The following is a 26,787-nucleotide window of genomic DNA, read 5'->3' as shown; positions in this document are numbered from 1 at the left end:
CTAAAAAAAAAAAAAAAAAAAAAAAGTGATAATGCAAGGTATCTATCCTGCATGGTTGTTTTGAAGACTGAATGATGATATAGGGCTTGGGTCACAGTAAGGGCTAGAGTCAGGAGAACTGGTATTACTGCCATTATGGAAGTACCAGCAGTCTTGCTGCCATGAAAACTGTAGAAGATGGCAACATCTTAACACAGCCCTGGGTACTTGGAGGTAGCTCAGTGATTCTCACAGTTGAAAGGCATCCTAGTAGGCAAAGTCCTCCTGACGAGAATTTCCTTCTCCTGCACCCTTGTCAAATGGTCCCCAGGAAAGGGAAGTGTACTACCTCTGGGACAACTATTAGGACAGTGGTGTTTGTTCATCCATAAATCACAATCCTCATCTCCTTCTTTCAGAATTCTTCTCCTGATTGCTCCAAACCACCTCACTTTTCTTTGCCTCCTCTTTCTCTTCTGCCTTTGATCACTCCAGCCCAGTCTCTGAGGTCACACCCATCAGTACTTCAAAGTTTCTTTCAATCCCTTTCAGAACCACCCTCTGGCCTCTCCCTTAAGAAACCTTTTCTAACTAAGTGGGAAGTAAGACATGGCTTCCTCGGCCTTACCGTATTCAAAGAAGAGACTTCCCAAACTCTACAAATCAACTTCTCTCCCTCTGGAGCAGAACACAAATGATCATTTGCCATCTACAGGTTCTCAGATGTCCCAATCTCCTACATTTTTCATTGCTAACACTTTTAAAGCTATTTAATCTTGTTTGCAACATCAGCACTGGTCTGGGAGGTATAACTCTTCATGGCTACACAAAATCAAAATGTGCTGTGTCTAAAGCTTATATTCATCTTTCCTGAGAATTTTTCTTCCTGTTCTTGCAGACACAAATCCTATGCTCTCTTTCCCACATTGCTGTCATCTTCCCATGTCATTGTCACTCATGCAGGCTGCTCCCAGACAGAGGCACATTTCCAGTTACCCTTCCCTTCCTACCACTGCACCAGCCTGCATTCTCCCTCTAATCTTCTGCCCCTCTGGCTACATCTATCCTCAAGTAGAGACGTTACTACCCTCATGACTCAACCGGGACCAGGCTTAAGTGGCTCTGTAATTGGAACCAAGGGTTGTGGTGGCAGGGCCATGCACTGCCACCACAACCCTTGCTGGGTGAGGAACCTAGGGTTAGGACAGAAGGAAACAACACACAGAGGTCAAGGGGGTAGGTACAAAGACAAACAGTAGGACAAAGACATAAGCAGGAATCAGTGTCCCAAGAGACAGAAAAAGAGGAATCTGATTCCAATCCCAGACACTGGCAAAGGACGGGTACAGAAAAGCACAGGTCTATGATGTTGAGGGAGATGAAAGTGTCTCCGAGATTTACCCTGTGTACCCCCTCACATACTGTCCAGGGTTTTCTAACTAAAATTGCCATTTCTAGAGGCTGGCACCTGCATCAGTCTCACTTTCAGAGCACTTAGCCTTATCCAACTTTTATAAACAAAATTTTATTCCAGACATGTGACCTACATGGGCTTAAAACCTTAGAATTCTTTGCTGTTTTAAATTCATACTACACATTAATTTACATTACACAGCAAGAATGCTGACACATGAACCAGACCACATCAGACTGCAAGCAGGAAATAAGACCCCAACACGGGTTTTGTTCCCTCCCAAAACGCCTTCTACCTCTCCCAGATTAGGAAAGTAGTAGCCAGGCCTCCTTCCTACCATACTGACAGCCATCAGGTGAAGAGAAAGATGAAGTTCCACCAGCGGGGCCCCAAATCAGGCAGAGATCCATATGCGTGGCTACAGTTCCAAACCTTCCCACTTTAGCTTGCATCTAGGCGTCTGCCACTGTGCCCCTTTAAAGCCACCTTGATGCTCATTTTCGTCCATGGCACCTGTTTACACATGAAGGTGAGGGTGGAGGGAAAATGACAGCATCTGCCAGGTGCCAGGGCCCGAGCTCCACTCCACAGAGTGGCCCAGAGAGTGAACAGCAGGGGACCAGCATGCAGCCTTACATTTCTCCAGCAGCCAGAAGAAACAAAAGGCACAAATGTCACATTGCCTTATTTTCCCACTGATGGCTACTTCTCCTGCCCTGGGCCCCACCCTGCCACTCAGCCCTCTTTCCCGCCTTAGCCACACACCCCACCGCACATCCAAACCTCCCCAAGGGCTTTCCTTGTTTGTGTCCTGTTGAATCCACATGAATCACTAATTGCTGATTTAAACCCAGACACTAAGCGAATGACACATACAGTACAACAAATACAGATCCAATATGAAGAGATTGGCAAATGGAGGGCTCCCTGCCTCTTGACTCTGCCTGAGCATAGAGGTGACAGGGAGACATTGCCTGTATCCTAGCCCACAGCTGAACAGAAGACTAACTAAACTCACTGCCAACAGGGTGTCAGCATGTGTTGGGTGGTAGGGCACTGGCACTAATGAACTCACCCACTGGTTCTCTAAATGAACCATGCATGGAATTACCTGAGAGAGTTCAAAGGCTGAGACCTGGGTCCTACCCCACCAAGCAAGTTTGGTTTCACTGATCTGGAGTTGCTGCCTGAAATTAGAATTTTTAAAAGCTCCCCCAGTGATTCCAACATGCACACGAGAGTTTGAGAACCACGGATTGAACACATCTATTACGAGTTTCAGACATTATTTAAGGCAGTCAAGGCATTTAGGACACCTTACATCCTTGAATTGTCACACCTTCCCTTGTTTATTGTTTCTGTTTTATTGATATTCAGATGCCAATCATGGTGAAGCTGGGATAGGAACTCAGGTCCCCTAATTCTAAAGTCCATTCTCTTCGCACACACCTGTTAACTACTTCAAGGGTATAGACAATGTATGGAAGCAATCTCCACTGCCAACAGATCACCGTAAATTACGTGCAAGACACCTAGATTTGGAGATGTGAACCCTGTAGGCAACAATCATAATCCCTTGTGAATGCAGAGAACCGAGCCTTACAGAGAGGGCAAGGGGTGTGCTTATGTATGAGGTCTGAGATGGGGAAAGAGAATGGCACCAAATCTCGGCGATGAAGTTTATCCTAGACCTGAGATGTGTTCTAAGATATCACGCTGAAGACAGTGCTCATTGGCATAAAAAGAACAGGCAATTTTTTAGCAGAGGGGCCTCTTCACTGGGGTGGGGATCCTTAACAGAGGTGGCAAAGGTTCACCTCTCAGGGCCATAGTTTCTTCTTCCCACTCCAAGCATTCTGATTTGTGGGAGCACAAAAGCCAATCCTAAAACCTCCTCTACCAGGCAGCTTCCTTTTCTTCAGGCTCTCTTTCTCCCAGAACTATGATCTAAGCTTCCTTGGTGAGGAGACACAGGACTAGTGCCCTCAGATTTTTTAGCCTACAGACCACTCAGGTAGGCAAAGCATCCCTTCAACCCGCATCCCATTTACTCCCATTTCCACCTCAAAAAAGGCACCATCATTATCACCCAAACCAACTTTCGAGACAGAGGGGAATTATGTTCCCACTCCCAGTTAGGAAACAACGCAGCCCAACAAAGAAGTGACAAAACCAGAGCATCCATGTTTGTCATGCTACCAGACAGCAGCCCACCAGCCATATGAAGTCCCTAAACCACAGATATGCAGATGCAGGACCTCACCCCAGCGCCCAAGACAGACACTTTAAGAACACCAAATGTTCCTTCTTAAAGACAACAAATGATATTCCACCGCTGCTCCTGGATCAGAAACGGGCCTCTTCATACTCTACTCCAACCTGTGACACACACCGACCACCTCCTGGTGTCCCCCAAAGCCTAGTGTTGATGAAAAAGAACCACAAGAAATTACAAGAACCAAGAGCAGGTTAAACTTTCACATCGATTGCATTGATAAGCAGAGCCACTTACCCAGCACAGCCAGAGAGCTCAGCACCAGGAAAAAGCGCTTCATGTCGGCAGCCTCCAGGAGACACAACACAAGGCGCTTCCTCTTTTCCCAGCTCCTAATCTCTCATTTCTGGCAATCCACTTATAGCTCCAGAGAACAGTTTTGGAAATAGAACTTAACTCGGAAAATGGGAACAGATTAAAGAGATCAGAAGGAGGGAGTTGGGGGGGAAGGGGAGGAGTGGAGGCAAGTGTGAAAACTCCCCTATGCCACAGGAAGGGTCCACAACAATTCCGAAGGCGCTCCCGGCTCCTGCCACATCGTGTGCCTTGCAGTTTCCACTGAAATTGTAAACTGTAGTGGATTAATCCTCCAGGATGAGGGAAAAAAGAGTCTGAGAAAATCCTTTCATCCACTGATTATACAGAAATGTCCTTGGCTTCCCAGTGAAGGTGTCTGTGATCTCCCTCATTCGGATTCCGCAAAGAGAACAAGGCAGGTTTCGTCAAAACCTTTGATGGCCAAATCACCCTCCCTGGCATCAACCGTTTGGGTTTCTTCACCAAAAAGTCTGTTTCCATCCATGGTGGTAGGTCACGGAGGCGCCACCTGCCCCACGCCTGCCTAGGGCACACGAAGCAAGTTGGCGTTCGGCAGCCCTGAAGCAGTCCCCCAGCGCCAGCAGATTTCTAAAACAAACACAACAGAGATTTTTATCAAAGGCAAAACTGCAAAACCCGCTGGGGCTGAGCTCTGAGCTGGTCCGGACACCTGGGTCCGGTTCCTGGACCAGGACAGTCAACCTCTGCATTCTGACCTTGGGCAAGTCGCTGTCTTTCCCTCCGCCTCAGTTTCCCTGCCCAGAGCAGGGCAACAGTGGGAAGCCCGATTGTTCCTGAAATACTTTCACCAAATGCTTCACTCCTGGGAATTCCCGTCACCTCCTACCGAGTCCGGGCGCCGCAGGTAGCCCCACCCTCCGCCAGGGCAAATCGGGAAGGGGTTCCGCGGTGGGGCCGCGACTCCCGGCCCCCGCCCCAACCGTGGGAGCTCTGCGCGCGACGCGTCCCAGGTGGCCCCGCTATTGTTTTACATTCTAGGGTGTTTATTTCTCGCTGATTGTAAAGAAAAGAGACCAGGGAAGAAGGGAGTCCGGGGCTCCGCTTTTCGCTGCCGGAGCGCGCTCGCCGCGTGCCCGCCCAGCCAGGGGAGGGGTCTCGGGCCCGACCCCGAGCGGAGCCGGCGCGGGCCCGCTCCCCCCTCCCCGCCTCCCTCTCCGGGGCCCCCCGGCTCCCCTAGCTGCAGCCCTCTCCGGGCGCCGCCCGCGCCCCCGCGGAGCCTGACCTCGCCAGTGGCCCTCTCCCTCCGCCCGCGTCCGTCCGTCCGTCGGCCCGTCCGGGCGCACGCCTCAGGGGACGCGCCGCTTCCTCTTCTCCCGCAACGGCACCAGCAGCCGCGCTGCTGCCCCTCCCGAGTCCCCGCCCCTCCAGCTCCAGCCCGGCCCGCTGCACTCGGCTAGGCGAGCGCGGGGCCAGGGCGGCGGCCACGGAGAGCGGCCCGGTCCCGCCCCCGGCCCCGCCCCCCGAGACGCGAGTCCCGGCCCCGGGCCTGGCGGGGGCACGCGAGTGGCCGGGGGCACCGGAGGACCTGGGCAGCGCTGGCGTGTGGGCCGAGCAGCCCGCAAAGTTAATCAGGGCTTCACACCCAGACTCCGGGGCCGCCTGCGAGATGTACAGGCCCTTCCCAAAGCCCAACCGGCGACCCATAACCCGGGAAGCCCGCGGCACAGAAGCTCGTCCTTTCTCCTGGAAACAAAAACAAAGCCCTTTGCTGGAGACTTGAATCTGTTCATGCAGTGGAACCCCATATTGCACTTCATTCTTGGATAGAATTTGGACTCTGGAAACAGCCTGGGTTCTAACGCCAGTTCTTCCACTTGCTAGCTGTGGCCCTTGGCCAAGTTACTTAACCTCTCTGTGCCTCAATTTCCCCATCTGTTCTGTGGAAGAAATAACCCCTACTTAAGGTTATGTGAGAAGTCTGTGACATACTTGTAAAGCATTTAGAATGGTGCCTGATACATCATAAGTGGTCAGTAAATGTAAGCTATTATTATTTTATGACCAACCGCCCTGTAAAGCAAGTGCTTTTTCATTCCCTCACTACTTACCCAACACGCACAACCTGCTGGGTAGACACCGTCACGAGGCGACCAAAGCAGGATAGACCGTCTTGCCCTCATGGAACTTGCAGTCTAGTGGGGACACAGACCATAAAATAGACATGACAAGAAAAGTACAGTGCTGAGGAAGAAAATGCAGACCCCAACCCTGTGTTATTGGGGGAGGGACGAGGAGGAGGAAGCTTTGGTCCGAGTAGGTCCCAGGCTTCTCAGAGGAAAGGAAAACTCTGTTGAATGCCAAGGAGCAGAAGGCAGCAGCAGAGGAGACAGAGGGGAGGTAAGGAATCGCAGACTGAAGAAACATCACCTCTGCAGGCCCAGAAAGGAGCCCAGTTAGAGGAGCAGGACGCTCTGCTGGGCCCAAACTTGACTGTAGGAGAGAAGTGACAAGAAATGAGCTGAGAAGAAATCGGGTACCAGAAGCTAGAAGGCATTGTATAGTATGTTAAGGAGTTGGGACCTTAGGGAAGTCACTGAAGGTGTTGAGTAAGGAACTATGGTTATCAGATATACGTTTTATTTTTCATTTTATTTTAAGAGACAGGTTCTCACTCTGTCACCCAGGCTGGAATGCAATGGTGCAATCTTGGCTCACTGCAACCTCTGCCTCCCAGGTTCAAGTGATTCTCCCGCCTCAGCCTCCCAAGTCACTGGGACTACAGGCATGCACCACCACACCCGGCTAATTTTTGTACTTTTAGTAGAGATGGTGTTTCACCATGTTGGCCAGACTGGTCTTGAAATCCTGACCTGGTGATCTGCCCACCTCAGCCTCCCAAAGTTCTGAGATTACAGGCATGAGCCACTGTGCCCTGCCAGGAATCTTTCCTTGTGCGTTAATTATTACCTCTTTCCCAGAGACACCCGTGACTCTGGCAGTTCTCAGTTCCCATCTGCTAGACTCCTTCATTTATTTATTGAGCACGTACTGTGTGTCAAGAAAAGTCTCTGCTCTCGTGAAGCGTACATTCTAGTGGCAAACACAGACAATGAAACAAGTATATAATATAATGTAACGTGTTCTGAAGAGAAGTGGAGTAAAGAAATGTGTGGTCAGGCATAGTGGCTCATGCCTATAATCCCAGCACCTTGGGAGGCCAAGGCAGATGGATGGCTTGAGGTCAGGAGTTCGAGACCAGCCTGGTCAACATGGTGAAACCCTGTCTCTACAAAAAATACAAAATTAGCCAGCCAAGGTGGCCCACACCTGTGGTCCCAGCTACTTGGGAGGCTGAGGCATGAGAATCACTTGAACCTGGGAAGCAGAGGTTGCAGGGAGCTGAGATCACACCACTGCAGTCCAGCCTGGGCAACAGAGCAAAAGTATCTCTAAAACAAACAAACAAATAAAAAACAGAAAAGAAAAGAAATAGTGTGTGTGTTTGGGGGTTACAGTGGGAAGAAGGACTCTTTTCTAGGTGAGGTGGTCGGAAAAGACCTCTCAGAGGAAGTAACATTTGAGCAGAGACCTGATTACAGGGAGCATGTGAGCGCTGGAGATTTCTGGAGGCAGAACATTCCAAGCGCAGGGAACAGCAAGTGCAAAGCCCCATAACATGTTCAGAAAATTAAAGGTGCGTTAGTGTGTCTGAAATGGCTTAAAAGAGAAGGAGAAGGAGGAATGTGATCAGAGAGGTCAGAGAGGCCAAATCTAGTAGGACCTTCAAACCTGAGGAGCTTGGGTCACTCTGGCTGCTGGGTAAGAATAGAGCATCAGGTGGTAGGGTTGGATAAGGGACACTGAATGGGAAGTTCTTTCCATTGCGCAGGTGAGAGATGATCATGGCTTAAACTAGGGTGGTGCTGATGCAGGTCGTGGAAGTGGGTGGAGTGTGGAAGCATTTAGAAAGCAAAGTCAATGAAATTCTCTGAAGAATTGAATATGGAGGGGGAGAAAAAGAGAAGAGTCAAGGAATCTTTCAGAAGGTCCATCTCAGCCTGCTTTGGAACTCTCTGACCCCACCAAGGTGCTCTAACTCTTCCCAAGACTACACTTTCTGAGGCCTCTGCCTAGGCCTTCATCCTTGAACCCCTATACTCAGTTATCCCTTCTCTATTACTCGTTCTTTCAATCTCAATCTGCCCATTTTCATACTACTTGGCCGCTTGCATCCTTCTGGATAATCTTTCAACCCTTGACTTCCATCACCACCAGATGTGTTATGACTGATTCCCAGCGTGGCATTCTTTCTAATTTCCACATTTATGGAACCTCTGTGATATGCAAAGAACTGTGCAAAGTGTTGGATGGGGAGAGAAAAGTATAATTTAAAAGAATGCCTCTGCCCTCCAGACATAGAAATCATTAAATGAAATAAGTCCTGAATAGTGATATGATGGTGGCCCCTTCAGGAACTCATCAGCAGGCAGAGAAATGAATTGGAGGCTGAGCACAGTGGCTCACCCCTGTAATCCCAGCACTTTGGATGGCCGAGGCAGGCAGATTACCTGAGGTCGGGAGTTAAAGACCAGCCTGACCAACATGGAGAAACCCTGTCTCTACTAAAAATACAAAAAATTAGCCAGCCATGGTGGTGCATGCCTGTAATCCCAGCTACTCAGGAGGCTGAGGCAGGAGAATCTCTTGAACCCAGGAGGCAGAGGTTGCGGTGAGCCAAGATTGTGCCATTGCACTCCAGCCTGGGCAACAAGAGAGAAACTCTGTCTCAAAAAAAAAAGAAAGAAAGAAGGGAAGGGAAGGGAGAGAGAGAGAAAGAGAGAAATGAATTGGAAAGAGTCCTAAGGGAAGGAGAGATGTCAAAGGAGAGGAGTGCACAGAGAGAGAGAGAAAGAAAGAAAGAGAGAGAGAGAAAGAAAGAGCGAGAAAGAGAGAGAGAAAGAGAGAGAAAGAAAGAAAGAGAGAAATGAGTTGGAAAGAGTCCTAAGGGAAGGAGAGATGTCAAAGGAGAGGAGTGCACAGAAGTCCCCAGTCAGCAATGTCTGATGCCCAGGCTGAACATTCCAGCTTGCTTCAAAACATTCTGCATTTGAATTTTGAAACGTCTACTGGACTGGCCTGGAATCAGGTGTTTATTTTGGACATTTTGGAAGACTCCTTGATCTTGTCCATCGGGGAGTTAAATGCAGAAGCCTGCAGAAGCCAAGCTGAAGCATAGTGCCAGCGAGTACTGGGGCCCATGCACCCAGAGCACAGCCTGAAAGAGCACGCACAGCTTCAGCAAAGTGTTGCTGCTGGTAAGGAAGGTGTGGTGTTACCTGGTTTTCCTGCTTTTTAAGAGAATCAGGAAATCCACATTTTTAGAAAACATTATTCTTAATTTTGCTCATTGGAAACTAGTATTTCAAAAATAAATTAATCCCTCTCTTTCTAGTTCTTCCTAGAGTGAGGAAAAGCTGCGTTGAGAGGGCAAATAAATTAACTAATTAATTAACTAATTAAACACTGGGGGGGGGGCAATACAGATTTTTTTCGTGGGTAAGATAGGACCAAGGGGTTATATCAGTTTGAGGTTTCTAGACCTACCATAGCTATAACCAAAAGGCTAATATAAAACCACAAATGGCATAGAGTTACATGTTTTAAGGGGAAAAAAATGAAGGGTGTTAGCCAAGTTATCCTTCATCACTTGAAAGAAGATTGAAGCCAAGGCATTTTGTCTAAGGATAGCCGGATACTGTGTACTCACAAGCAACTGATGTTAATTGTTCTTAATGTACTTCAAAATGCCAAATGAAAAGAGCAAAACCTCCCCACCTCACAGAACAGCCAAGTTGGAGCTAAAAGTGTCCCACTCAACAATTCTTCCGAGAGCCAGCTTTCTTCTGGGTGATTACCCTCCTACACAGGCAAGGATCCCCAGAGCCGAAGACTAGGAATAATTTACACAGGACACCATCTGTCTTTTTTTTTTTTTTTTTTTTTGAGACAGAGTCTCACTCCATCACCCAGGCTAGAGTCCAGTGGCGCGATCTCGGCTCACTGCAGTCTCCACCTCCCAGGTTGAAGCGATTCTCCTGTCTCAGCCTCCTGAATAGCTGGGGTTACAGGTGTGCACCACCATGCCTGGCTAATTTTTTTGTGTGTTTTTGGTAGAGATGGGGTTTCACCGTATTGGTCAGGCTGGTCTCGAACTCCTGACCTTGTGATCCACCCATCTCAGCCTCCCAATGTGCTGGGATAACAGATGTAAGTCACCGTGCCCAGCCCCCACCATCTGTCTTTTAAAAATAAAAGAGAGAGAGAGAGAGAAGTGACTATAGGATCTTGAGATCAGGGTAGCGAGTGGGTAGTCCCCAAAGGCTTTACCCACAGGTGGGTGTTCAGAACCTGAGATTCACCATCTAGTGTTAGAGAAGGGTCTGGATTTGCCCCCCCCATGGAGCTGCGAAGACTACTTTATCCCAGAGGGGGAAATACAATTGTATTCAGCTAACGTTCTCCTTTCTTCACAAAACTCCTGTGCTGTGTTAGCTTATTTTCTTGGCTGACGGTGAAGAGCGAATCTGAAGACAAATGCATGGGCTTGTGTCCCAGATCTGCACTTATTGACACCTAACTCCGGTCAAGATACTTAACCTCTCTTACTCTAGGTTCCTCATTTGTAAAAGGGAATAACAAATACCACCTGCCTTCAAAGGGAGGCTGGAATGATGAAATGAGTTGATATATGGAAAGAACTTAGCAAAATGCCTGGTATTTAGTTCTCAGTGTTCATTAGCTATTCTCTTCACTAATTATGTACTTTACATGGTCTGAGGAGCAGGAAACCAGGAGTCAGAAATTCTAGCTTCCAGTTCAGGGTCTGCTGCTTATGCTGTGTTTTGACCTCTCTGGACCCAAGTTTCTGCTGTAAAATGAGGGTGATGACCAGGCACGGTGGCTTACGCCTGTAATCTGAGCACTTTGGAAGGCTGAGGCAGGTGAATCATCTGAGGTCAGAAGTTCTAGACCAGCCTGGCCAACATGGTGAAACCCTGTCTCTACTAAAAATACAAAACATTAGCTGAGCATGGTGGCATGCGACTGCAATCCCAGCTACTTGGGAGGTTGAGGCAGGAGAATCGCTTGAACCCAGGAGGCGGAGGTTGCAGTGAGCTGAGATTGCACCGTCGCACTCCAGCCTGGGTGACAAGAGCGAAACTCTGTCTCAAAAAAAAAAAGGTTGATTAGACTAGTGAGAAAGTCCCAAACTGGCTGTGCATGAGTTACTCCCAAAGCATTTAAAGTGCAGATTCCCAGGCCCCATTTAGAAGATCTTATTTCTGAGCATATTTCTGAGACTAGTCTAAGACTTTTAAACAGGGTCTTTCAGGTCAAAATTTTGTGACAGATTTTCAGATTCATGATCTCATCCCCTCTGTCCAAGTTCATTTTTGATTGGGATTGAGAATTCCGTCAACTACATAACTTGACCCCAGATAAAAAGAATCAGAGGAGCTCATCTCTTCTACCAATATTCCATTCTGAATTTAGTCCTCACCATGGTCAACAGGCTCCTGATCTCTCCCAGCCCCAAAGCTTGAGCATTTAATGACTCTCCATTCGTCTTTTCCAAAATCTCACCAAATCCTGATTTTTTTCTTAATCCAATAGCCTTGGATCTACGTCTCCTTACATCTAGCTCTGGCTCTTGGCCGGTGCTCTTCCCTATATGGGCTCCCTCCCTTTGCTAAAGAATTTAAAGAACCTAAACCTGTGGGCAGGCTGAAAGCCATGATGCTTGTCATGTTGGAGTAGCTTTTCTGAATTAGATTGGCTGACCCCCAATCTCTCTCTCTCAACGTCCCAGGGCAGCTGGGCTGTCTGCCTGGGCTGGCTGCCACTTTCAACCATGCTGTGGTCCAGGTGGAGGACTCGTAAGAATTTGGCTTGGCCTCTCCAAAGGAAAGATGTTAGTTTGATCACAGAGCGTCTGTCCTTGCACAGGGAAAAGTGTGTCACCATAGATCTGAGATTCTAAGAATCCAAACAACCATGAGATTGTAGCAGAATGGAGCCTTCTAGATGGGGTGTTTTTTCTGAGACATCTGTTACCCTACTAGTCGCCAGGCCTGTCTGGCCTGATCTGGCTGGCATGTTGCCTCTCCCTGTAAAAGAGTGCAAAGACATTGGCAAATCTCACCCAAATATATATGAATTTGGCTGTCAGTTTCCAAAAGTTCACTTGGAAGTTAATTATTTGGAACTCAGAACATATTTTCCCATAACAGTAATGTAATAAATGGTGATTATATTTCCAGGCTGACATGCAAGTGTGTTTAACCCTTAACATGCTTGAAATGCCACATATTTCAGAGGGGAAAAGCAGTACACCAATAGTACAGTCAGAACACCAGGGATTCAATAATACTGAAAAATAACATCAGGACAAAAACTTTAAAAAAATAAATTCAGTTAACATAAAGCACTGTTCTATGCCCAGGGATGGTAAAGAAAGCAGGTAAGTTTCCTATCCTCATGAGTTTACATTCTTTATTAGTTTCTCCATTTGTGGTCCATCTTCCCCTGGGTATGTAAGCTGCCTGTGGGCTGGAATCTGGTCTGTCTTGTTCTCTAGTGTAGGTCCAATGCCTAGAATAATGCCTAGCACATAGGATGTGATCAACAAATATTTGTTGAATGAGTAAGTTCTAGTTGGAAAGACAATAAACAAGTAAGCAAACAAATACGCAATCAGTTGGAGATGTGATAAATGCTATGAAGCAAAAAGAAACAGAGGTCATAGGAATGGAGGTGGCTGGGGTGTTTTTTGTTTTTGTTTTTTTAAAGCTAGGGTCTTACTTTGCCACCTAGGCTGGAATGCAGTGGTGCAATCATAGTTCACTGCAGCCTGGAACTCCTGGGCTCAAGGGATCCTCCTGCCTTAGCCTCCCAAGTAACTGGGACTACAGGCTCACACCACCACACCTGGCTAATTTTGGAGGTGGCTGTTTATAATGGGGTGGTCAGAATGGCATCTCTGAAGAAATAATACTTACACAGAGATCTAAATGAAAGAAAGAATCATGGAAGATCTGAGAGAAGAAGGACTCTTGCTTTTTTTTTTTTGAGACAGAGTCTCACGTGTCGCCCAGGCTGGAGTGCAGTGGCGCAATCTCGGCTCACTGCAACCTCTGCCTCCCAGGTTCAAGTGATTCTCCCGCCTCAGCCTCCCCAGTAGCTGGGATTACAGGTGCCCACCACCACGCCCAGCTAATTTTTTGTATTTTTGGTAGAGACAGGGCTTTATTATGTTGGCCAGGCTGGTCTCGAACTCATGACCTTGTGATCCACCTGCCTCAGCCTCCCAAAGTGCTGGGATTGCAGGCATGAGCCACTGCACCCAGCCAACTTCTGCTTTTAATATCAGACCAGTACATTTGTACCAATGTTCCCACTGAGATCAACTAAAAAAACTGGACAAAATTTAAATAATGTGAAAAAATAGTTATCAGTGGTGAGGAATTGCCAGGCAAAAAGTAGGAGAAGAGGAGGACCATCACTGAAAGCCACCGTTGCCATGAGGACATCTATGGATTAGAATAAATATCTACAAAAGCTGTCTTTTGACCTCATAAGGCAAGGGGAACAAACCTCAAAGCCTAGGAAGAAGATGGGGACTCTGTGCTTGAAGCTGGGGCCCCTTAGGAGCTGCATCTTCTGGGTAAATATGAAGCAGAAATAAACCAGCTCTTACTCAGACTTGTAACCTGACTTCAAGTCACCTGGATAGTACAAGAGATCTTGAGCCTAGAACTTGGATTAAAGTGGTTTCAGACAAGGAGGAGTGCCAGGTACCTGGCAGAGTCAAGAGGAAAACCCTATCACTCTAAGTTTCAAATTATTCCAAAATGGAATTTCCAGCATGTAGTCAGGTATAACCAGGAAGGCCCACAAAACCCTGAGATACTGAAATTATCCAGTGCAGCCAATAAAACAACTAGGCTTGCTTGTTTCTTGAGGTCAGAGGCTACCTCTTCAAAGAAATAAAATTCAGACTTGAAAATTTGTGCAGAAACTCAAAATCGTATTAAGATCTGGGGCAAGAACATTCCAGGCCAAGAGGATAGCAAGTACAAAGGCCCTGGGGCAGGAATAAGCTTGGCATGCTAAAAAGACAGAAATTCTCTGGCAGGAGCAGAGGGAGCAAGAGTAAGAGGTGGTAGGTGAAGTCAGAGAGGAAAGTGAAGGTGAAGGTCAGATCATGTGAGTCTTAAGGGATTTTAGGTTTTAGTCTCTGTGTCAAAGGAAGCCATTTGACGCCTTGGAGCCATGAAGTGGTATAACTTAATTTACTTAATTTTATAAAAGTCAGTTTGGCTTTTGTATAGAAAATAGACTGTAAGGAAGCAAAAATAGAAGGAAGGAAACCAATTAATAGGTTATTGAATGGTCCAAGTGAGAGATGATGGAGGCTTAGAGTAAGGTGGTGATGATGGAGGTGGTGGGAAATGAATTCAGAATATACAGTGAATTGAACTAGACATGGGGTGTGAGAAAAAGCTCGGCATAGCTCTTCACTTCCATGTGCTTTCTGTATAACCCCATTCTCCCCCAACCCACATGGTTTTTCCTTCTCTCTCTCAGCAGACAGCTCTTTATTTGGCATTTTCAGCCCAGTCATTTTTTCTGTGTTTTACATCTATCGAGCCAACTGCCTTCTGAAATGTTCCACCTCAATGTCACCAGACCTTATACTGAACATGCCCCAAACTCAGCTCATTATTTGCCCCTCTAAACTATTTCTTTCCTCAATTTCCTATCTTAGTTGATGATACCACTTTTCACTCAATCACATAAGCCAGAGCCTTTGGATTAATTTTAGACTTCTCACTTCCACATTCAATTAGCAACCAGGGACTAACAATTCTACCTCCTTAACTTCTTTGGAAGCTGTCTGTTTCTTTCTATTTTCATGGCTTCTGCCCTAGATCAAGCCTTCATCGCCTCTCTCTAGACTATTATCATAGTCTCCCACCTATCTCCCAGGTAATGATCTCAGTCCCTGCCCATCTGTCATTCTAAAGTTTGCATCTTTCTGAAGTATAGAGGTGACACTTCTGGGGCTGCCAATTGCTTAAAGAAGGTACAAACTCCTTAGCATGGGTTAAAGGGCCTTCCAACCCCCCTTGATCTTTCTCCATTTTCCCTATGCTTTTGATCCTACTATATCCTGCTCTTACCAGTTATCTATGGCTTCCTGGACATGCCTTTGCATGTGCTAGGTAGTTTGCCAGTATGCCCTTCCTCCTTTTGCTGCCCATCAACTTGGCAAACTCCCACCCTTCTTGTAGGAACAACCAAAGCATGAGTTTCTCTAAGAAGTATCCTTCCTCCTGTCCGTCCAGAATTGAGTTAATCATCTATGAAAGCTCTGTGTTTAGTATAGACCTTCCTCTAAGGTAGCACTTTTTCACTTAGGCTATTTTTTTAATGTATGTTTTACCTACTGAGTTTCTTGAGGTCAGAGGCTGCCTGATATGACTATGTCTTCTGCTCCCTATACTATGCCTGGCACATAGCAGGCACTCAACTAAAGTTTTTTTTTTTTTTTTTTTTTGAGATAGGGTCTTGCTCTGTTACCCAGGAGTGGAGTGAAGTGGATTGGATTGGACTGGACATGGGGTGTGATCTCGGCTCACTGCTGCCTCAACCTCATGGGCTCAAGTGATCCTCCCACCTCAGCCTCCCAAGTAGCTGAGACTACAGGCATGCACCACAAAACCCAGTTAATTTTAAAATATTTTTGTAGAGATAGGGTCTCACTATGTTGTTAGGGCCAGTCTTGAACTCCTGGGCTCAAGCAATCCTCTCACCTTGGCCTCCCAAAGAGTTGGGGTGATAAGCATGAGCCATTGCACCTAGTCTCAACTAAATCTTTATGGAATGGATAAAGGAGTCGTTAAATGAACAAATACACCAGACTATACACTCAAGCTCACAGAGCAGACCTCCAGACCCTAGAGGAAAGCTGTAGCAACCAGCGTTGGGGGTATTTCATGAGCTTTCGTCTGGGTGACGCTGGCCATGGCATGTGCCTCTCTCCCTAGCTGCTTTAGATGGATGGTTCACACAAAAAGTAAGAGTTCAAAAGTTTTGTAGCTACTTGTACCCAAGAGCCTTAGTTACTGATTACCCTCTTTTGTGCCACCCACAAATCCCGTGCCCAGCCCTTGGAACTTACCCCAAAGCAGCATTTCCTCCCAGCTTGGGTGATGCTGACTGTATTTAGGAGCCCACAGCTGTACCTTAAGTTCACAGCACAAATGATCACATGTGAATGTTAACACTCATCTTTCATAGTCATGTGTAATTTCTACTATAGTCCATGACCCCCGCATCTTCTCCCTTTTCCCCTCACTTATAATATGCTATTTATAGAAGAAGAAGTACACAGGAACATAAAAATGAGACAGCTAGGAGGAGAGAGGATGAACCGAGAAGAAAAATTGGGAAAAGGAAAGAATAAATGGAGGACCAGAAGGGAAAGAAAGGAAAAAGAAAGAAGGAAGAGAGAAAGAGGAGAGAAGAGAGAACAAGGGAGAGACAGAGAAAAGAGAGAGAGAGAAAAAAATAAAGGAGAATAAGGGGAAGAAAGAGGAAAATGAAGGGAATAGAAAGAAGGAAGGAACAGAAGAAAAGAGAGAAAGAAAGAACAAAGAGAGAAATTTAAGCATCCACACATGTCTGTGAAATTTATCTGAAGTATCTCTACTTAAACAGCAGAAACCTCGTGGCCGATATTAAACATTTAATTGACTAGAGAAACCAATCATAAAACAAAGCCCCTTTTCTTTGTGACCTATCATGTGATAACCCAAACACAGGAATTGCTATTTTTCTCCAGAAACTATCTGCCACAGCCATCTGTCTTGGTCCTAGACTGTTTAAAAACAATTTTTTTTTCTTTAAACATGTGTGTGTGTGTGTGTGTATGCTTCAGCCACAGAACCAAAGTAGCCTCCATTGCAACAATGGCCGACTTGTGAGACTCAGCAGTGGTTCCCCCAGGCTGCTTCTGGCCACCAGATGTCATTCAGTGGTTCCCTTTCATCCTCACCCACCACAGAGCCATTTCAGCCTGTGTAGGGGTGGGAGTTTGCAGCCCTTTCTGAGCCCCACCCCAGATCTGAGTGTGGCCTAATCTTGCCTGAGGCCAGCTGTGGGGGAAGGGAAGGAGCAAAGCCACCTGGAAGTGGAGCTGGGATGGAGTTAGATTTCTTCCGAAAGTTCAGCAACTGCTGCTTATTAAAAAGCTTGTTTTCCGCCTGGGAATCCAGTCTTTAGCATGAGAGAATAAAAGGACAGACATAATAGTGGGATTTTAAAGGAGTGCTGTGAGCTGGGGACATGGAGTGGGGCACACAGAGTCCCCCTTCCCTGAGTACTGGCTGTGTAGTCCAGTACTGTACCATAGACTGAGAGGCAGCTGATGGTTCCTGACCCCATCACCCCACCACCTCTTCCATCTTTCTCTTCCAGTTCTTTCTTCTCTATCTTCTCTTCCCCTTCCTTTTCCTCCTCCATCTCCTCCTTTTCTTTTCTTTCTTTCTTTTTTTTTTTTTTTTTGAGACGGAGTCTTGCTCTGTCGCCCAGGCTGGAGTGCAGTGGCCGGATCTCAGCTCACTGCAAGCTCCGCCTCCCGGGTTTACACCATTCTCCTGCCTCAGCCTCCTGAGTAGCTGGGACTGCAGGCTTTTCTTTCATAACTGTTGACTCGGGTCAGCAATGGAGTCACAGAAAGGCGGTCAGAAGTCACACCACACAAAGATGCCGATCAGAAGGCCACAGAGCGCCAGCCCTGCCTCTGGGGCGTAAGATAACACTAAAAAAGGCAAATGATGGTTCAGCTTACTAGTTTAGAGCTCAGGCAGGGTGTGGTGCCTCACGACTGTAATTCTAGCACTTTAGGGGGCCGAGGCGAGAGAATCCCTTGAGCTCAAGAGTTCAAGACCAGCCTCGGCAACATAGTGAGAACTCATCTCTCCCAAAAATTTAAAATTAGTCCAGCGTGGTGGCATGTGCCTGTCTCCTGGCTACTTGGATGGCTTGAGGCCAGGAAGTCAAGGCTTCAGTGAGCTATGATGGTGCCACTGCACTCCAGCCTGGGTGACACAGCCAGCCTTGGTTTCCTCATTGGCAAAATGAAGATAATAGCACCTGCTTTATATAAGGAGATATCATAGTGCTTTTTCCCCATATTGTAGATATTGGGGTTAGTATGAGGAATGCGGGAATAACACACTAGGTGAAATACATAGCACACAGTAAATGCTCAGTGAATTATACACTACTACATGCCAGGCTCTATTCCAGGTGCTGAGTGAACAAAAGAGACAAGAAGAAAATCTTGCCCTCATGGAGTTAACATTCTAGCAGGGGGAGACAGACAATAAACAAGTAAATAAATAAAATATATAGCACATCAGATGATCAAAAATGAAAGGAGAAAAATAAAGCCAGAAAGGGGATAAAGGAGTGCTAGGAGAAGAGGGGTTGCAGTTTTAAACAGAGCAGCACAGACTCCCTGCAAATGTAATTTTTTGATTAAAGACCTAGAGGAGGTGAAAGAGCCAAGCATGCAAATGTTGAAGAGAAGAGCATTCTGGGCAGAGGGAACTGCAAGTTCCAAGGTCCTAAGCCAGGAGTACACCCAGCACGATTGAGAAATATCTAGGAGGTTGGTGGGCTGGAGCTCAGTGGGGGAGGGACAGTAGTAGGAATTGGGGCAGGAAAGGCAATGGTGCATGCACGCAGGAGGGGAGGTGCAGCAGGGAGTGCAATCATGTAGGAACTCGTTAGCCATTGAAAACTCTGGGGAGTTTTAAGGAGAGGAATGATAGAATCTGATTCACATTTTAAGAGGATTGCTCTGGCTGCTGTGCTGCAAGTAGGCTATGAGGGTTCAAGAGTGTCAGTAGGGAAACCAGTTAAAGGTCAGTGCAATAAGCCAGGTGAAAGATGGTGGTGGCTTGGACTAGGTAGTAGAGAAGGAGGTGGTGATAAGGGGTTGGATTCAGGATATCATTTTTAAGGAAGAGCTGTCAGAGTTTGATGATGGATTTAACAGGAATTGTGAAAACAAGAGAGGAGTTCAAAAATGTCTCTGAGGTTTTTGGCCTGAGCAATGGAAAGGATGGAGTGGCTATTTGCTGAGATGAGGAAAATTGTAAGTGGAGCAAATTTGGGGGTGGATGAGATGGAGCGGGTGGTAGATGTTATGAATTATGTTTTGGACATTGTGAGAGATTATTACCTTAATAGCCCCCAGTGAGTCATGTACTGGGCCTTATATACTGGGACTTGTCCTCTTAGAATGCTGCCTTGGCCTTAAAAGGAATTCTACTGAAGAACCATATGGAGGACAGCCAAAATGCCCTGGTCAATAGGCTCAACTAATATCCAGACACGTAAGCAAGGACATCTTAAACCATCCAGTAAATCTCCAAAAGACTTCAGTCATGTGAATGACCCAAGGCAAGAAGAGAAGAACCACCTAGCTGAGCTCAGCCTAAATTGTCACTAAACTTCAGAGTTTAATTATGTAGCAATATATAACTGGTACAATCATGTTAAATTTGAGATGCCTTGTGCACATTCAAATTAGGATTTCAAGTAGGCTATTGGATGCCTGAGTCTAGAATCCAGGGAACATGTCCAGGCTGAAAACACAATTCAGGAATTAATGAGCATATAGATGATAAAGTCATGAGACTGATAAAAACAGCAAGGAAGTGAGTAAAGGTAGAGAAGTTTAAGGACTGAGCCTTGGGGAACCATAACATTTAGAAAGGAAGAGGAATCCCCAAAAGTGATAAAGGACCAGTGAGTGCAACAGAAGGAAAACCAGGCGTGTTTGGTGTCCTGAAAACCAAGTACAGAATGTGTCTCTGGGAGAAACGAGGAAGCAATTGTGTTGGATACTGCTACCTAATCAACTAAGATGAGGACTGAGAATTAATCATTGAATTTAGTGGAGGCACGTCTTTGGTTACAATGAGAGAAACAATTTTACTAGAGTGCGAAGTGTGGAAGCCTGCTTAGGAGGAGTTAAAGAATTAGAGGAGAAGAATTAAAGCCAAAGCTATAGATAACCCTTTTAAGGAATTCTCATATAAAGAAAAATGGGGAAATGGGTCCATAGTGGTAAAAGGATCTGCAGTTAAGAGACAGGTTTTAAGACTGAGAACATATTATTTACAGATATGAAAGATCTAGTAGAGAGAGGAAAATCAAGTGATGAAGAATAGAGAAAAAAAGATTTGCTGGATGATATCCTTGAATAGATGTGTGGGAATGGGACCCGTTGAAGGCATTGGCTCTAACTGGGAGAAAGGATGAATCTTATATAATGTGAGAGGAAAGGCAGAATATGTGGGCACTGACATAAGTTGGTGGGCACATGTAGGTAGAAGAACATAAAACTTCTTTGCTTATGTTTTCCCAGCAAGGTCATTGGCTGAGCTTGAGGATGGGGGAGGGTTGTTGGGGTTGTTGGAATGTTGAGGAGAAAGAAGATAAGAAATTCTCATCTAGAAATGAACAGTATCCATTGTTATTATCTTCTTGTAGGAGGCAAGGGCTCCCAACTTACTCATTATATCCAGGAGCTCAAGACTCCTGTTCTGATGGGCCCAGGCTTGATATAGCCTGTAATGTAGAGAGATCTTGGCTGGTACTATCATGCCTAAACAAAGTCATTTCTTACTTTCTCTTTTGTTCAGATATGTGGTGGTCATGTGCTTGGGGGAATCTGAGTCTTTTCCCTGACCAAGGCTGTTAATCTTGGTTAGTGTGAGCCAATCAAGATAGTTTTATTTCCTTGGCCAGCAATTCTTTTAGGTACAAACATGTTACAATTCTGACCAACAATATGTGACAGGACATCTGCTGGTAGTCTCTTAGAAAATATTTTCCTTTCTGATAACAAAAGAATCACGGAAGGAATATTTCTTCTGTTTCTTTTCTTTGCTCTATGTGTTGAAACTGGATCTGCAGCAGTCACATGTTACCAGTACGAAGGGTGGCCCACAGGCTGAAGAAGGCAGTTCTGTAATGAGTCCCTGAACCACTGAATTCAATCCTGGAGTCTCCCTGTCTCCAGACTTCTTTTTTTTTTTTTGAGACAGAGTCTCGCTCTATCACCCAGGCTGCAGTGCAGTGGCGCGATCTCGGCTCACTGCAAGCTTCGCCTCCCGGGTTCACCCCCTTCTCCTGCCTCAGCCTCCTGAGTAGCTGGGACTACAGGCGCCCGCCACCACGCCCGGCTAATTTTTTGTATTTTTAGTAGGGACAGAGTTTCAATGTGTTAGCCAGGATGGTCTCAATCTCCTGACCTCGTGATCCGCCTGCCTCTGCCTCCTAAAGTGCTGGGATTACAGGCGTGAGCCACCGCACCTGGCCCAGACTTCTTAATATGTGAAATATTGTTATATATTTTTCTTGTCGACTATGCCTTTTCTTGTTGATTCATCTGTGATTTACGGTGGGAAGAATTGTGATGCATAGATCATTAGTAAAATAGATGCAGAATTCAGCTTGGGACCATTGAGAACACAAATTCAATTCAGTGCAATATAGATACAATGAGAACAATGTACCAGGCACAGTATTAGACACAGAAGAATAAAACTTCCTCACCATGAATATCTTATGACAAATATATATGTGTGTGCATTGTAAACTGGGGATAATAAGAATATCAAAATTCCTATTCTAGAAAGCAGAATATGTTTAGTGCCTTGAAAGAGACATAAGAAGTCAAAGAAGATGGTGAAAACATCCATTTGGAGAAACTGGGGTAGTGTCAATCAAGGAAGTAAGGCCTAGAAAATAGGGAACAGTAGGCCTGGCACTGTGGCTCATGCCTGTAATCCCAGCATTTTGGGAGGCTGAGGCGGGTGAATCACTTGAGGCCAGGAGTTCAAGACCAGCTAGGCCAACATGGTGAAACCCCGTCTCTACCAAAAATACAAAAATTAGCCAGGTGTGGTGGTGCTCACCTGTAATGCCAGCTACTAAGGAGGCTGAGGCACGAGAATCACTTGAATCCGGGAGGTGGAGGTTGCAGTGAGCTGAGATCGTGCCACTGCACTGCAGCCTAGGTGACAGAGACTCTGTCTCCAAAAGAAAAAGAAAGAAAGAAAAGGAGGGAACCGCAGTAATAATAAACATACAGGCAAGAAAGTGGACTGGTCTGGAAAACTCCGTGGTAAGATTGGTTTGGCTGACTTACAGAGTGTGGAAGGGGCTAATGAAAATAATGTTGGAAAGTTACATTGGGTCAGGATTTGAGAAGCCTTAAATGGTAGGCCAAGAAATCTGGGTTTGCTTAGATTGGAAATGGCAGCCCCTAGAAAATTTTTTTTTTTTCTTTTAAATAGGAAGGTAACATGGTCAGAGCTGAATCTGGGAAGAGTCATCTTTAGCAGGGGAACTGAAGGCATTTCTTTTTTATCCAGTAATAACTAATTCTTTTAGTCATTTGCCACACCCTCAGTATACGCAGATGTTTAGCATGAACACATCTAAAGCCTCGGCAAGAATAAACAAGAGAGAATTACATTCTCAGACCCAAGCAATGAGAGGCAGCATAAAGACAGAGAATCTGCCTTGGCCTCAGGCAAGCCTCTTCAGCCCTTTTCTCTGTGTCCCACCCACTTCCTTTAGGCTCCCTGGAGCTTCAGAGAGCCCTCATTCCAATTAAAATCTTCCCCCGGAGTTCAAATTTGCACCAGGACAGTACTATTTCTCTGGTCTCCAACACTTTTTTTTTTTTTTTTTTTGGAGACAGGGTCTTGCTCTGTCGCCCATGCTGGAGTGCAGTGGTGCAAATCATAGCACACTGCAGCCTCAATCTCAGCTCAGGCGATCCTCCCACCTCAGCCTCCCGAGTATCTGGGATTACAGATGCATTCCACCACATTTGGCTAAGTTTCTTTTGGCTAATTTTCTTTTAATTTATTTTTTTGGTCGAGACAAGGTCTTGTCGTATTACCCAAGCTGGTCTTGAACTCCTGGGCTCCAGCCATCCTCCCACCTTGGCCTCCCAGAGTGCTGAGAATACATGCCTGAGCCACTGCACCCAGACCTTCAACATTTTCATGCAGTGGGACTCCTCCAATCAGTGATGGTACCCTTTGCAGAACACCATGAAATATTGATATATTTAAGTTCAAAATACTGCCTGTGAATTAGCACAAAATTACATATTTAGCTACTTTATGCTTAAATTGCTTAAAAATGTTAAATTTGGGCCAGGCGCGGTGGCTCACACCTGTAATCCCAGCAGTCCGGGAGGCCGAGGCTGGCAGATCGTGAGATCAAGGGTTTGAGACCAGCCTGGACAGTGTGATGAAACCCTGTCTCTACTAAGAATACAAAAATTAGCCAGGCGTGATGGCACGTGCCTATAATCCCAGCCACTTGGGAGGCTCAGGCAGGAGAACTGCTTGAACCTGGGAGGCAGAGGTTGCAGTGAGCTGAGATTGTGCCACTGCACTCCAGCCTGGGTGACAGAGCAAGACTCTGTCTCGGGGAAAAAAAAAAAGTTAAATTTAATTAAACTTACAGATACTAACACATAATATAAAACCACAACCATAAGCCCAAACACCTGTCCATAGAAAAAAGCTGTCAAACTAAGCACGGTCGGCGATGTCTGGGTCCATTAATATTCATTTGTTACTTACTAATTCTTTCTGTCATCTGCTAGCACTGGCCAGTAGACAAGGAATAACAGGTGCCAACAATTTAATAAAAATGTAGAGAGAGAAAACTAAAAGCTGAAGATACTCTATCCATTAACTTAATTTTTCTGGGAATTAGTGTATTTATTCATTCAACAAAGATTGATTGAGCAGCTACTATGTGGCAGGCACCATGCTAAGGAGAGGAGACACGAAGAAGTAAGGTACAGTTCTGTCTTCCAGAGATGTCTAGGAGGGGAGACAGCTGAGAAATGCTAACGAGCAAACAGAAAGTGAGTATTAAGGTGGAAGTGATGCAGTGTCCTCCAGAGCTCTGGGGTTAGAGAGGGCTTCAGAAAGGATGTCATGAGAGGTAAGTTTTTTTTTTTTTTTATTCTGAGAGGCAGTGTCTCACTCTGTTACTCAGGTTAGAGTGCAGTAGTGCGATCATAGCTCACTGTAACCTCAAAACTCCTGGGCTCAAGTGACCTCCTGGGTCAGCCTCCCAACATGCTAGCTTTACACACCTGTGAGAGGTAAGCCTTGAAGATAAACTCAAAGTATCTAAACCAGTGCTTCTCAGACTGTGGGGTTTCACAGAGCGGCAAATTGTCCGTGGAATTGGGGGTAGGGGTTGTCAGGACCAGGAAAAGGTTATCAACTTTTACATTGTGAAATAATGTTTACTGAGAATATCATCCACTATTATACTTTTATACAAGAAAGGACATTTTCATACCAAAAAAAAAAAAAAAAGAAAAAGAAAGAAAATGGACATAATAACAGGCAAAAATGAAGTGTCCTCGAGTTGGTATGAATTTGGCTTTGTGAAGAACTCATCACATTGTCCTTATTTGTCTTGTTTCATGGGGAAGGTGCCACAAGCAGAGTAAAGGGACATGGGCAAAGGTCCTGAGGCATCTGGTCTTCATTTTTTTCCTGGGGCTGAGGTTCTAGCCACCCTGGGTTTGGGGAAGCGGAGCCAACAACCTGTCCCCAGGGCCATATGATCTTCTTTGGCCCTAGGCACTGTGTCTGGGGAAGTAGGAGGAGTGAGCAGAACTTTCACCATAAACAATTCTAAAGATTACATTTTATGACTACTTTGGTATAAGGAAGACTATAATCTTCGACCTCCAAAAGTTTATTATTTTTATTCTGACATTAAAACAAAGTAAAACCTTTTTCTGGACCCCTAAAAGTGTTGTGTGCCTAAGACATGCCCTTTCTAAACTTTAGGCAGCGTGCAGTAGGATGGGGTCCCAAAGTCTTCCTTATCACCATGATCCCCTCCCCATTCTGCCTGTGGAGAAGTCTGCCCCTGCCTGGGGAGCATGGATTGTATTCGAGGAATAAATACTTGAGGAATAAATTCACAAGATGGCCAAATACCACAGAGGTGTGTGCATCTGGAGATGAGCACAGTCAGGACTGGACACTCCAGGGGGCGAAGGGCCACTTGTCAATGGCTGGTAGGTTCTGCTAGCCACAGCCAGCCCCAGGGACAGGAAGCAGCAAGGACCTGCCCTGTCTGGAAACTCTGCCAGATGGCCTAGCATCCCAGGCTTGGTCTGCTCTGCATTTTATCAGCCAGGGCCAGAACCAGACTTTAATAATTCAGAGCTACTTGGGACCCTGTCCCAAAGACTGCCTCTGATGTGGACTTGATTCACTAAGGCTTAACTTTAATCCGTCCTTTTTTGTCCAAGCCTCAGGGGTGTGTGTGTGTGTGTGTGTGTGTGTGTGATGTTCACATGATGGGGAAGAAATAACTGGCGTTTCTTCTCCTTCCTTCTGCTCAAAGGATGTCTTATCTAGGATATGCAGGGCTGGAGGGCAGGGACAACTGTCATTTAAATGCAGGGGCATTTGAGATAACTGGTGGGAAGACAGTGAAGAGAGAAAAGAAGACTGGGAGAGAGAAGGAAAGGGGGAGATGGAGGAGACACGGTAGGAACACACAGCAGGGGACCAGTTAATGTTTTTGAAAGAACCTTGCAATCCTGACAAATATGTGTACTCTGATATGTTATCCTAGGCTCCCCAATTTGGCCTAGGTAGAAGTCGAAAAACAAATGCAGGCTGGGCACGGTGGCTCACACCTGTAATCCCAGGACTTTGGGAGGCTGAGGCAGAAGATGGAACACTTGAGGTCAGGCGTTCAAGACCAGCCTGGCCAACATGGTAGAACCCCGTCTCTACTAAAAATACAAAAATTACTAGCTGGTCATTGTATTGGGCACCTGTAATCCCAGCTACTCAGGAGGCTGAGGCAGGAGAATTGCTTGAACCCAGGAGGTGGAGGTTGCAGTGAGCCAAGATCACACCACTGCACTCCAGCCTGGGAGACAGAATGAGACTGTCTCAAAAAGCAAAACAAGGTCAGGCCCGGTGGCTCACGCCTGTAACCCCAGCACTTTGGGAGGCTGAGGTGGGTGGATCATTTGAGGTCAAGAGTTCGAGACCAGCCTGGGCAACATGGTGAAACCCCATCTCTACTAAAAATACAAAAATTAGCCAGGCATCGTGTTGCGTGCCTGTAATCCCAGCTACTCAGGAGTCTAAGGCAGGAGAATCGCTTCAACCTGGGAGGTGGAGGTTAAAGTGAGCTGAGATCACGCCACTGCACTCCAGCCTGGGCAACAGAGTGAGACTCTGTCTCAAAATAAATAAATAAAAATAACACACTCCTAAAATATGATCACACTAAAATAATTTAGCATTGACGCAATAGCATTCTTTGATATATAGTCCAGCTATCTAAAAATATCTATTTTATAGTATTTTAATAATCCAGGATCCATTCAACTTTACTCATTGAAAACTGATTTTTATATCTTCTTGGTTTCCTTTCATCTAAAAGAAGCTTCCTGCCTCTATTTACTACTTATTTTGTGTTAAGGATACTGGCATGTATTTTAATTCAATTTAATTTTATTTTGAGACAGGGTATCACCCTGCTGTTAAAGCTGGAGTGCGCTGCTGCCTTGACCCCCTGGACTCAAGCCGTTCTCCCACCTCAGCCTCCCGAATAGCTGGGACCGCAGGCCCACACCACCATGCCCAGCTAATTTCTTTGTTTTCTCTAGAGA

The 26,787-nt window shown here is 46.0% G+C and overlaps 1 protein-coding gene and 1 long non-coding RNA gene across 3 annotated transcripts in view; one reads left to right on the top strand and one right to left on the bottom strand.

Annotated features, from left to right (window-relative positions):
- IGSF3 (immunoglobulin superfamily member 3) overlaps window positions 1-5,367 on the bottom strand; it is a 93,253-nt gene extending 87,886 nt beyond the window's left edge. For both annotated transcript variants that reach the window (XM_026456714.2, XM_023222833.2), the window contains exons 1-2: window positions 5,230-5,367; window positions 3,906-4,574 (exon numbers count right to left, since the gene is read on the bottom strand). In XM_026456714.2, coding sequence (XP_026312499.1) covers window positions 3,906-3,948 — 43 coding nt within the window. In that variant the 5' untranslated portion in view covers window positions 3,949-4,574; window positions 5,230-5,367. The remainder of the gene's footprint in view (window positions 1-3,905; window positions 4,575-5,229) is intronic.
- Window positions 5,368-25,594: 20,227 nt separating this feature from the next.
- Window positions 25,595-26,787, top strand: part of LOC111549642 — a 37,644-nt gene continuing 36,451 nt past the window's right edge. The window contains exon 1 of the long non-coding RNA XR_002733795.1: window positions 25,595-25,645. This is a non-coding gene — a long non-coding RNA (uncharacterized LOC111549642). The remainder of the gene's footprint in view (window positions 25,646-26,787) is intronic.

This window comes from Piliocolobus tephrosceles, chromosome 1, assembly GCF_002776525.5.
Source record: "Piliocolobus tephrosceles isolate RC106 chromosome 1, ASM277652v3, whole genome shotgun sequence".
In the NCBI taxonomy this organism is placed as follows: Eukaryota; Metazoa; Chordata; class Mammalia; order Primates; family Cercopithecidae; genus Piliocolobus; species Piliocolobus tephrosceles.
This window is presented reverse-complemented; position numbering and strand designations above follow the sequence as displayed.